At 39.2% G+C, this 13,358-nt stretch overlaps 1 protein-coding gene across 4 annotated transcripts in view; it reads left to right on the plus strand.

Annotated features, from left to right (window-relative positions):
• The window catches only part of SPEF2 (sperm flagellar and cilia associated 2), a 188,520-nt gene that overhangs the window by 1,880 nt on the left and 173,282 nt on the right, over positions 1-13,358 (plus strand). For all 4 annotated transcript variants that reach the window (XM_081520872.1, XM_081520873.1, XM_081520875.1 and 1 more), the window contains exon 2: positions 10,866-10,968. In XM_081520872.1, coding sequence (XP_081376998.1) covers positions 10,866-10,968 — 103 coding nt within the window. The remainder of the gene's footprint in view (positions 1-10,865; positions 10,969-13,358) is intronic.

The following is a 13,358-nucleotide window of genomic DNA, read 5'->3' on the forward strand; positions in this document are numbered from 1 at the left end:
ATTCTTGCCTGGAGAATCCCAGGGACGAAGGAGCCTGGTGGGCTGCCGTCTCTGGAGTCGCACAGAGTCGGACACGACTAAAGCGACTTAGCAGTAGCAGAGGCATGCAGGAACTGAGTTTTTGACCAGGGATTGTCATGTATGGATATGAGAGTTGGACTGTGAAGAAAGCTGAGCGCTGAAGAATTGATGCTTTTGAACTGTGGTGTTGGAGAAGACTCTTGAGAGTCCCTTGGACTGCAAGAAGATCCAACCAGTCCACCCTAAAGGAGATCAGTCCTGGGTGTTCATTGGAAGGACTGATGTTGAAGCTGAAACTCCAATACTTTGACCACCTCATGTGAAGAGTTGACTCATTGGAAAAGACCCTAATGCTGGGAAGGATTGGGGGCAGGAGGAGAAGGGGACAACAGAGGATGAGATGGCTGGATGGCATCACCCACTCGATGGACATGGGTTTGGGTAGACTCCGGGAGTTGGTGATGGACAGGGAGGCCTGGCATGCTGCGATTCATGAGGTCGCAAAGAGTCGGACACGACTGAGCGACTGAACTGAACTGAACTGAACCCCTACCCCCTGCAGTAGAGGTGCTGAGTGTTTACCACTGGACCACCAGGGAAGTCCCAAGACTGAAGATTTTTAAAGAATTTACATAACATAAACTATAAATGGAAGATTTCCGATGGCTGCTTTCCCCGAGTGTAAAGCTGGAAGCTGTTAGCATAGACAGCTAATATATTCTGCATCCTATTCATTAGCAATACATATTCATTTCTTGATCCCAACTGCTAAGAGGAGTCAAAGGAGAGAGAGACAATTCCTGAGATTACCTAAATCCATGTTGTAAAAGGCTTTTCAGACTATAGGGAACACACTCAACTGTGTTTGGAAACAGACAAGATAGGATTTGTGCACCTAAGAAGCACGCTGCCAGTTGATTTCTGTCATTAGATAAGCCATTCTGTGGTATACAATGGAAGACTTAAAACAGTTTATAAGAACACTCTTGGAAGGACCATAAGTGGGTGCAGCTTCTATGGAAAATAATTGGGCAGTTTCTGGATAAGCATCCTGTTAAGAGCAAGGATTTGGAGCCTAGACTGTTTAGGTTAAAATCACTTATTCACACTTACTAGCTAGTGCTTGTGAGCAATTTATTTACCTAAATTTTATAATACTCAAAATAGGGATAATAACAATACTTCATCAAGTAGTGTTAAGATTAAATGAGATAATAAATGCAAAGTATTTAAAACAGTCCCTGAGACACAGTAAATACTAAATCTTACTTTCTTAGAAACTATCATACAAAGATAAAATCACCAATGTGTAAAGACACTTGAACAAGGGTGTTTATTGTCACATGGATTGTAGGGACAAAAAGAAAAAAAATGGAGACAATATGAATTTGCTTCAATAATAGAATACTTGGGTAAATGATGCTGTATTTATGCTATGGATTATCATCTAGTTGTTAGAACAAATGAACTAAAATATGCTCACGTAATTTTATCAAGTGAAAAACAAAATTAAAACTTACTGGAGCAAATATAATACCATTTTTCATGAGGATGTATGAGAGAAAAGTGTGGAGAGGCATATACTGGACTGTTGACATATACGTGACTCTTAATCTTGTGGTTTGTGTAAGCATAGAGAGGGGTGTGGAAGCATATAAACCAGTGTATTGGTATTGCTTACCCTGGGAAAGGAGAAGATTGCTAGCTTTTCTTTATACATCTGTGTTATTTGACGTTTTGCTTGTATTGCCTTCATAATTTGAAAGTAAAGTTCAGTATAGCCTTATAAATGCAAAATCAAAAAAAGAAGATCAAATGTCACATGACAATGTAGGAGAAAAAGAGGCTTAACACTTTAGTTGAAATATAGTAAACATCTTGAAGTATTGCTGGGACAGGGGAGTACATAAGAGTTATTTTCTCAAATGAAGTTTATACGTGGAATAATAATAATAATAAAAGTTCATCTTTGTTGAGCACTTAGATTCTTAAACCAGACCCTGTGCTAAGCCTTTTATGTAAGTTTTCATATTTGATATTTTCAAAAGTCCTAAGAGGCAATGTCTCCATTGAACAGATGTGTAAAAGAGGCTGAAAAAGCTTAGTAATTTGTTCTAAGTCACCCATCTAGTAAGTCCTAGAACTAGAATTTGGAGCTAGATCTTTGACTAGTGCTCTTAGGATGTATTATACATTTGATTTTATGCTTAGGGAATTTACCATTTAAAAATTAACCCTCCCAAAGATATTCATTTGAGCTCCCTTTAAGGAGGATTATTGTTCAGTTGAAGTCACAAGAAGTACAGAAATTCAACCAGAAGGTTAAATGGTTAAATGGCAATGGTGGAGTTATTCGTATTTGTTTAGAAGTAGTTCAGTCCACATGTTGCTTCCTGAGACAAAGCAAACAGAATGAGAATGCCAAGTGAATGCATTGCTACCTTGGTGAGACTCAATAATGGTTTAGTTATTAGAGACGCAGGTAAAGCTGATTGATTTCTGGATTATTCTGAAAGGTAGAAGTCAATTTGGATAACGCATCTCATACTGAATTTTGTGTTGCCTGGACTACCCTGAATATCAGCAGTAAAGAAAATGAATTCCAATGATCCTCAGTTAAGAACAGTGTCCCTCCACTTAATGAGGTTTCTGGGAGTCACCAGAGGTTTGATTAGTCTTAACATACGAAGATTCAGATCTATGTTACTAAAGCTAATGATCTCCAGTGAGTTAAGTTTAATTAGACCATTTTTCCTGGAAAATAATGCTTAGATGTATGTTAATGAAATGTCTTAAAATACTAAAAGTTGTTGAATAGAAAATAATTCAAGCAGTTATTTTTGTAATAAAAAATAAGCAATATAGAATAATGTTACTAAGAGATTTGCTGTAAAAGTCTTTACAAACTCTCAGTTATTTTCAAGTCTAACCATTGCCTCTGTTTTACAAAATGCTTATGAATTCACTGTAAGAGGAAGTTGGCATCAGAATGTCATAATTAAACATTCTCCACAAATGTAGAGCTTTCAAATTCCATGTACTGTATACATCAGATTCTTTGTAAAAATTGATATACAAGCAGTCCATATTCTTTTGGATTCTTTTGGTGGAGTCATATTGAAAATTCAGTTCAGTTCAGTTGCTCAGTCATGTCCAACTCTTTGCGACCCCATGAATCGCAGCACGCCAGGCCTCCCTGTCCATCACCAACTCCTGGAGTTTACCCAAACTCATATTCATCGAGTTGGTGATGCCATCCAGCCATCTCATCCTCTGTTGTCCCCTTCTCCTCTTGCTCCCAATCCTTCCCAGCATCAGGGTCTTTTCCAATGAGTCAACTCTTCGCATGAGGTGGCCAAAGTATTGGAATTTCAGCTTCAACATCAGTCCCTCCAATGAACACCCAGACTGATCTCCTTTAGGATGGACTGGTTGGATCTCCTTGCAGTCCAAAGGACTCTCAAGAGTCTTCTCCAACACCACACGTCAAAAGCATCAATTCTTCGGCGCTCAACTTTCTTCACTGTCCAACTCTCACATCCATACATGACTACTGGAAAGACCATAGCCTTGACTAGACGGACTTTTGTTGGCAAAGTAATGTCTCTGCTTTTTAATATGCTATCTAGGTTGGTCATAACTTTCCTTCCAAGGAGTAAGCGTCTTTTAATTTCATGGCTGCAATCACCATCTGCAGTGATTTTGGAGCCCCCAAAAATAAAGTCAGCCACTGTTTCCACTGTTTCCCCATCTATTTGCCATGAAGTGATGGGACCAGATGCCATGATCTTAGTTTTCTGAATGTTGAGCTTTAAGCCAACTTTTTCACTCTCCTCTCTCACTTTCATCAAGAGGCTTTTTAGTTCCTCTTCACTTTCTGCCATAAGGGTGGTGTCATCTGCATATCTGAGGTTATTGATATTTCTCCCAGCAATCTTGATTCCAGCTTGTGCTTCATCCAGTCCAGCATTTCTCATGATGTACTCTGCATATAAGTTAAATAAGCAGGGTGACAATATACAGCCTTGACGTACTCCTTTTCCTATTTGGAACCAGTCTGTTGTTCCATGTAGATACCTTATTATGGGTATTATTGTTTCAGTAGTCTCAAATATCGTTATCACAAGTAACAAAGAATCAATAAATAGAAAATTGAGTTGAAAAATTTATTACCTCTAAAGTCCTGATTTTCTAGTATCTGAATGAGAAACAGTAATCTTTAGTCACGATTTTATACCCTGAGAGGTAATAATAATAATTACTGTATATTTGGGAGGTATCAAATGATATTGCAAATGGAAAATATCTACCACAGTGCCTATCATCTATCTAGGTCTAGATAATATTATTTCAACAAATTATGTGTCTCTCACTTTAGAAGAATACCTATTATGATGCCTGCCACATAATATGCACCTAGTAAATATTTATTATATGAGGATGCATGAGTGAGGCAAAAGTAGGGTAAGTATTGTTTTTATCTGAACCTTATGGATTTGTTCATCTCAGGAAGGTCATCCTAGGTGCTCTGATCTTCACTTTTGTGGTTTCAGAAGCTCTGCTTTATTACTTTAAGCAACTTCTTAGGAATTGTCACATGCTAACAGACATTACATTCTGATGATTTTATAAGCCACAGTATCAATTCATCAAGCAGAAAAGAACACCAGAATAACCTATTTTGGTAATGGAAGTAGGGATAACAAAGCAAGGAGGAAAAACAGTAGCAACCACTCACATCAGTCAGAATAGGGGGGTGACATTTGGTCATTTTTTGTGTTTTGGGCAATACTATTTCACTCCGAGTTCAGACATGTTTACAGAGGGATTTTGTTTTTGTCTTAGTCCATCAGGGTTACTGAGTAACCTTGTCTGGTCTCAGTGTGATGTGAAATTGATTATGGTCAGCAGGAGAAGGCCAAAGTCTAGCCGTGAGTGCTGGGCCAGCTTCTAGGAATACCAGGGCCTAATGGGGTCAGGCCAGTGACCGGCCACCAGCAGCTGCTTTGCTGTCTCTCAAATGAAAGTAAATTTGCTTAGTTTTTTAAATGTTGTTGATAACCTGAGCTAGGTCTTTGCTCTTCTAGTAAAGGAGGAACAAAGGCAACTTAGCATAGAATGTATAGGTCCATAGGCCCTTATCTACGATCCCCACATCCCCAAATCTCTTTAGTTATATGGTAGCAAAACTTGACCACAAATGCGTGAGGCCATGTTCAGTCATTATTTCTTTCCCTCAAATGGTTTGCTGTAAAAATCAACTACATCTGATTATATGTGCTTCCCCAGACCAGGGAGAGTGTTGTAGCTTATCTGGACCCAAGAGTAGGTCTGTATCTGACTTTAAGGACAGGATCAAATATTTGCTATCTAAGTTTTAAATTATCTTTAAATAAGGATCTTTGTACTATAGTCATTGCATGTGTGCGTGCATGCATGCATGCTAAGTCACTTCAGTCATGTCCAACCCTTTGTGACCCTATGGACCGTAGGCCACCAGTCTCCTCTGTCCATGGGATTCTCCAGGCAAGAATACTGGAGTGGGTTTCCCTGCCCTTCTCCAGGGGATCTTTCTGACCCAGGGTTAAACCCTTGGCTCTGTCATCTCCTTTATTGGCAGGCAGTTTCTTTACCACTAGCACCACCTGGGAAGCCCCGTATTATAGTCATTGAGGATCTATTACTGAGCTTCTGAATTATGTACTTGATATAACATGTTGTCTTAAATTGGGAAGCAGTACCTGGTGGCTCAGGTGGTAAAGAATCTGCCTCCAATACAAGAGACCAAGGTTTGATCCCTGGGTTGGGAAGATCCCTTCGAGAAGGGAGTGGCTACCCACTCCAGTATTCTTGCCTGGAGAATTCCATGAACAGAGGAGACTAGCGGGCTATAGTCCACTGGGTCGCAAAGAATTGGACGTGACTGAGCGACTAACACTTTCAATAATAATAAAAGTGATCACCGAGCACTTACTATAGGCCGGGAATTATGCTAAGCACTTTACATTATCTCATTTAGTCCATTATCTCATTTAATTAAACCAACTGTCAGGAGGTAGAACCCATCACTCTCCCTCTTTTAAAGAAAAGAAACTGAGGCTGTGTAACTATCCAAAGTCCAGGGTCTTATAAATGGTCCAAGAGTCAAACCAGAGAATATTTCTCTCTCCAGAGCCTGTGTTGACCGCATTACCATCTGTAATGTAGGAGGCTTATCTTCTTTTGTCTTTTCTCCAGCTGGCGCAGGTGAAAAGCACATAGACCCTTTGCCCTCCATCCCAGAAAATTCACAAAAGCTCACATCAAAGATTTCTGCAATTGAAACATTTAGTGAATGGGATCAGACCTGTGGCTTGGAAGACTGGAGGTGTGGCTGAGTCATTACTGAATAACATTTTTCCAGATATAGATTATTTCAGAGCTCAGGGAGAAGATTGTTACTGAGCTCCTATGGTTCATTTCTTTCTCATATTCTTCATTGTCCCTTATCCTGGAGTCAATCCACCTTTTCTTCCCCCTAGATAATTCCAGTCATGTGTGCAAATTAACTTATAGAGGTGGCCATCATTAGTTGTGGTATTCCGGAACATTTACTGGGAAGGAAAATTTGATAAACTGAAAAGAAAAAAATCTTTCCTTTGTGTTTTGTTTTTTCCTTATTGTTTTTCTCCCCTCAACCTCTCTCCATTTCTCTTTCTCTCTCTGGCTTCTTATCTTCCCTCTCATACTTTTTAATCTACATATTCCTGAATTATGTGCTATTTCTTCATCTAATTTCTTGCATGCATGTATTCTTTTTTCTCCTCCATCTTTTTCTATATGTTTCCCCTTTGTTGCTTTTGCTTCTTCCTATAGCTTTTCTCTGATTGTTTTCTTCTGTGTTCCTATAGCACAGGAAAAAAAGAAAAACACAGCATCTAATGCACACAGAGCTGCAAATACTTTTTCATACTTATTTATAGTAACCTACTTGACCATGAAATAATGTGTCTGCTATTCTTCTTTGACCTTTATAGCCAAAATGCCTCTATTTTATCCATATCAGAATTGTCTTATTAAGAAGTCCTACCATTTCAAAGGAAATAGATTATGATTTTATTTTTTTCCTGACCTTTTTGTAGCAATGAGTTTGCTACAGACCATTTGCCTGATAAGTTGAGTGTGATGGACTAGGATACAGTTATTCCCCAGTTATTCACAGGTTAGATTTCAGGTCTTCAGTCAACAGGAGCAACAGGCAAAAATGCAAAATCCGGAGAGAGTAGGAGAACGAGATCACCAGATATAGCAGCAGCTCCTGAATGCAAATAGTAGTCTTTAGATTTTTAATAGGACTCTGTAGTCTGACCATCACTTCATGGGAAATAGATGGGGAAACAGGTGGAAACAGTGTCAGACTTTATTTTTTTGGGCTCCAAAATCACTGCAGATGATGACCGCAGCCATGAAATTAAAAGACACTTACTCCTTGGAAGGAAAGTTATGACCAACCTAGATAGCATATTTAAAAGCAGAGACATTACTTTGCCAACAAAGGTCTGTCTAGTCAAGGCTATGGTTTTTCCAGTAGTCATGTATGGATGTGAGAGTTGGACGGTGAAGAAAGCTGAGTGCCGAAGAATTGATGCTTTTGACGTGCGGTGTTGGAGAAGGCTCTTGAGAGTCCTTTGGACTGCAAGGAGATCCAACCAGTCCAACCTAAAGGAGATCAGCCCTGGGTGTTCATTGGAAGGACTGATGTTGAAGCTGAAACTCCGATACTTTGGCCACCTCATGCGAAGAGTTGACTCATTGGAAAAGACCCTGATGCTGGGAAGGATTGGAGGTAGGAGGAGAAGGGGACAACAGAGGATGAGATGGCTGGATGGCATCACTGACTCGATGGAAATGAGTTTGGGTAAACTCCAGGAGTTGGTGATGGACAGGGAGGCCTGGCGTGCTGCGATTCATGGGGTCGCAAAGAGTCGGACATGACTGAGTGACTGAACCAACTAACTGATAGTCTGACCATGACTATATGTCCGATGGTACTTCAGAAAACTAAGAATAGGGACAGGCTAGAGGGAGAAAAAAGGGAAAGAAGCCAAACAGAGAAAGCAATAGACAGAAGAGGTGCAAGGCACAGCAAGAGCAGCCCAGATGGCACAGCAAGGACAGTGGTGGCAGCCGAAAACCAGGGAACAGCTTTGGAGGTCAGCAGTGGTGGGTCCTGAGGGAAGGAGAAAGCAACAGTGACTCAGCCGGAGAACAAGGCACACCCCTGCCTTTAGGGGCAGAAGGAGCTGTTTGGATTTCAGTTACTGCAAAGACTACTGGTATACGATGCTGGAAAAGGAAAGGAATGTTAGTTGCACAGTTGTGTCTGACTCTTTGCGATCCCATGGACTGTAGCCAGCCAGGTCCTCTGTCCATGGAATTCTCCAGGCAAGAGTACTAGAGTGGGTTGCCATTCCCTTCTCTGGGGGATCTTCCTGACCCAGGGATCAAACCTGAGTCTCCTGCATTGCAGGCAGATTCTTTACCAACTGGGCTACTAGGGAAGCCCCATGATGCTGGAAGGCAGAGTTAATAGATTCTAGTGCTAGATAGTTTAGGAGCTCACCCTGAGTAAACAGAATCAATGAGAATTGTTGACATTTTTTTTAAGCTACTTTATATTGATTTAACCTAAGAACTAGGGTATTATTAAAGTATAAAACACTTTGAGAGCAGATACTAGGGAAGATTTGGGCAAAACTGTGGGCTGGTGTCAGATATGCAGGAGCCTTATGATGATGTGAAGTCTTCTGTATAAGGTCTCCCCTCTCTTCCCTGCAATCACACACCAAGAACCAGCTCTATGAATCATGAAACCATTCTAACTTCATTTGCAGTTAACCACCTTGTTAATAGTTAAATAGATATAAGAGGATAATTCAGTATGAACGAGTTTGTGATACTGTGATAATATTTAACATTTTATAGATATTTAATATTGCAGTTGCCTGAAGGACTCTGGTAGAAACACACTGAAGATTTTTGGAGGATTTTGAAATCCTTTGAGAGAGGATGACTTTGTCTTATGATAATATATTATGTATCAACTTCGAATATTATTCTTGAATACCATGTAACCCTATATCCTTCATAAGAAAAATATAAGTGACCCCAAACTAAGGACATTTTTAAAGAAAGCAAATTCTGTTTTACACTTAATTTTTTTTTTCCCGGACTCATCATTATGTGCATACTTTGTGGCAGGCATGGTACCAAGAAATTCTCATATATTGTCTCTAATCTTTAAAATAGCTCACCAAGATAGATATAGATAGGATGGGACAGAAATTCAGGAAGCAGCTTGTCAGAGATTGCACAGCTAATAAAAGGCAGAGACAAGATTTTAGCATAGATATCTGGCTCCAAAACCTGTCTTCCTTTGGTCCATCTCCATCATTGCACAGGACACCAACTACACTGGAGTAAATCACAGAATCACCAATGTAAATCTTTTTTATAATATAGTTTGCAAAATTTTTTTCTGTATTTAATTTGGGCTGTAGTGGATCTTCATTGCTACACAGGCTTTTCTCTAGTTGTGGTGAGCAGGGGCTACTCTAGTTGTGGTGTGCAGGCATCTCATTGCAGTGGCCTCTCTTATTGCAGAATACAGGCTCTAGGACACACAGGCTTCAGTAGTTGAGGCCAATGGGCTCAGTAGTTGCAGCTCCCAGGCTCTGGAGCACAAGCTCAGTAGTTGTGGCGCATGGGTTTAGTTGCTCCGAGATATGTGGGCTTTCTGGATCAGGGATCGAATCCGTGTCTCCTGCATTGGCTGGTGGATTCTTTACCACTGAGGCAGCAGGGAAGCCCAAGAAAAATCTCGATTATGTTCTGTAGGCTTTATTTAAGAAGATGCAGATGATTTTTGTAAAACTTCCATTGCATAAAGGTTAAAATTAAGTTTTGAGGTTTAAAGAAGTTGGATTGTACCTCACTTGGTCAAGAATATGAAATCATCCACAGGTAGTATTGATAATGGAAGTATTAGAGTATAATTTTATGAAATATATTAAAGATTTGTTTTTAGATCTAAGGTTATATACTTTGTTGGTTGTGTTTTGTTTGGTTTGATTGAAAGTTGTCTTTTCTTTCAAAATATCATATGTTATCACGTACTGATCCACATTTATTCAGGAATCTTTTGCCAACAAAGGTCTGTCTAGTCAAGGCTGTGGTTTTTCCAGTGTTCATGTATGGATATGAGAGTTGGACGGTGAAGAAAGCTGAGAGCTGAAGAATTGATGCTTTTGAACTGTGGTGTTGGAGAAGACTCTTGAGAGTCCCTTGGACTGCAAGGAGATCCAACCAGTTCATTCTAAAGGAGATCAATCCTGGGTGTTCATTGGAAGGACTGATGTTGAAGGTGAAACTCCAATACTTTGGCCACCTCATGCGAAGAGTTGACTCATTGGAAAAGACCCTAATGCTGGGAAGGATTGGGAGCAGGAGGAGAAGGGTACGACAGAGGATGAGATGTTTGGATGGCATCACTGACTCGATGGACATGGGTTTGGTAAACTCCGGTAGTTGGTGATGGACAGCAAGGCTTGGCGTGCTGCGATTCATGGGGTTGCAAAGAGTCGGACATGACTGAGCGACTGAACTGAATTGAACTTTATAAGATACCTACTGTTAAAATTCAGTATTTTCATCTGATTATTAAAATATGTTTTTAGAACTATTCTGACGGCATTCTGAGTTCAGGTTAAATTATGGGATTTTACTCTGTATGTACATACTGAAAATATATAAGCCCTGTGTAAAGCATTATATTTACTTTTTTATCTCTGTGTTTTAAAACTCAGGTCCCAAGTCATTTGCAAAGGCATTTTCCAGTGGCTATCTAATTGGAGAAGTTTTGCACAAGTTTGCACTTCAGGATGATTTTGCAGACTTTTCAGAAAGCAGGTTAGTGAGATTATTCTTTATTTAAAAAAAGGTCAATTCCTTTGGCATTTGGATGGATTTAGCCTCCAAAGTTAACATTAAAGGATCATTTATCACAAGATTCCTTCCAAACCTAAACCAGGCAAGTACACCATCGGTATGAAAATTGCTGCTTCCTCACATATACATGCGTCATTTTCCCAGGAGTACAAAGGAGAGAAAGTTACATACTGTTGCAAGACCTCATCCCTAGATGGGCCCCATTTTAATGTCTTCCGTAATCCTGCACTCCTGTGTTTAATCAGATTTGTGAAACTTTTGCTCCTCATTTCTCCAAAAGTTCTTTCTCCCCATTTCTTTTCATCTCTCTTCTCTTTTTGGGACTCCTATTATGTGTATGTTGGTGTACTTGACAGTATCCCACAGATCTCGGGAGCTTTGTTGATTTTTAAAACTAAACTTTTTATTTTAGAACAATTTTAGGTATACAGAAAAGTTGCAAAGATAGTACAGAGAGTTCCCATGTTGTTCACATCCAGTTTTCCCTACTGTTGTCATCTTATATTGGTATGGCACATTTTGTACCAAAGATCTGTTATAATTCTTATCTAATGTCTTTTTTGTTCCAATATCTTATCAGGATATCATTTTCTCAGACTTTCCTTGTTTTTGATTATCTTTACAGTTTTGAGAAATTAAAAACTGGTCAAGTATTTTGATATTGTTCCTCAGTTGGAATTAGTCTGAAATTTTCTCTCATGATTAGAATGAGTTTATGTGTTTTGGGATTCTGTTCTTTTTTTTTTTTTTTCATCTTTTTCCTTTTTGTTACCCCTGTGAATAGTTTCAATTCACCTATCTTTGAGGTTTCTGCTTCTTTCTTCTGCCAACTCAAATGTCCTGTTGAGCTATCCTAGTGACTTTTTACATCTCAGTTATTATACTTTTTAATTTTAGAATTCCACTTGGTTCTTATTTTTATAATTTCTATATCCTTATTTATATTCTATTTTTGTTGAGATGTTGTTCTCATACTTTCTTTTGTAATTTTTTAAAAATGAATTATTTTAGTTTTTAACACTTATAATAGCCAACTTGGGGTCTTTGTCTAATAAATTAAACATCTGGGCTTCCTCAGAGAGTTTCTACTGACCTTTTCTCCCTAGGTATGGACAGTATTTCCTATTTCTCTATATGTCTCATAATTGTTGAAAACAGACATCTAAAATAATACAATGAGGTAACTCAGATGATTCCACCTTCCCAGGGTTTGTTGTTGCTCTGCTGGCACTTTTTGTTTGTTTAATGACTCTCTTGGACTAATTTTGGAAAATCTGTATTCCCTGTTGTGTTACCACCTGAGACTCTGCCTGGTTAGCTTAGTGAACAGAGCTCAGCAAATAAATGGAGATATTTTAAAATATCTTGAACTGATAAATCTTCCTTGGCTGAGATGCTGAGTTTGTTGAGGTGTACCTTCAGTGCTTTCACAGTTTACAACTCTGCCTTAGCCTTTACTTCCTGCTGTACAGGACCTTAAGCCAAAAGTGAGAGATTTGGGCTTCCTCCTGTCTTTCCTGGGTATCCAAACACTCCTACATATGCATATGGTCCTCTCAATCCCCAGGAATGTATCAGAGCTTTTCAAAGTTCCCAGTGGATATTTCATTCTTATATCTTCCTTTTAAGTTTTTGGGCAACTCTTGTTTGCACCGGTGGTATTACTGCCTTAGGTGGTGGTGGTGGTTCAGTCACTAAATTGTGTCCGACTCTTTGCAAGCCCATGGACTGTAGCCTGCCAGGCTCCTCTGTCCATGGGATTCTCCAGGCAAGAATACTGGAGTGGGTTGTCATTTGGAAAACCCTATTCCCAGGGTATTAGTAAAAAGCAATCAGTGGCAACTGTTTAAGATCACAGCTACCTAAGGCAGTGATTGAGCTCTAAATTATGTTAAATAATGACAGCGTTCTGAGGATAGGACTTCTTGAGGAGTTTCAAACCTGTCTGTCCTCTCAGATGGCTGTTAGGCTGCTGGTTTTTACTGCAAGGCTCCTGATTTTCAAGAGCTGGGAAGAAGGAAATGGTAATAGGGCAAGTTAAAATGACTAAAAGCTCTCTGTTCTTACTGAGATTAAGGTTTTTTTCTTGAATAAATTTTCTTTATATTGTTACATGCCTTTGGCTAATCGCTAGAGTTACAAAGAAGTTAATTTTTATAAATTTTGTCAGTTTTATTATTGTCTTTTTGGAGGGATCGATTTTTGGAGGTCCTTACTCTGCCATTCGTGACATCCTGCTCCATATCCATAGTGTTTTAACCTGATATTTCCCACTCAAGTATTTCTTAGTTTTTGGTTCCTTGGGATGGTAGACCTCCATTGATTATTACCTATGTTGCAAGAGTTTAAGG

Source organism: Giraffa tippelskirchi, chromosome 8 (genome assembly GCF_054371585.1).
Source record: "Giraffa tippelskirchi isolate mGirTip1 chromosome 8, T2T-mGirTip1v1.2.pri, whole genome shotgun sequence".
Taxonomy (NCBI): domain Eukaryota; kingdom Metazoa; phylum Chordata; class Mammalia; order Artiodactyla; family Giraffidae; genus Giraffa; species Giraffa tippelskirchi.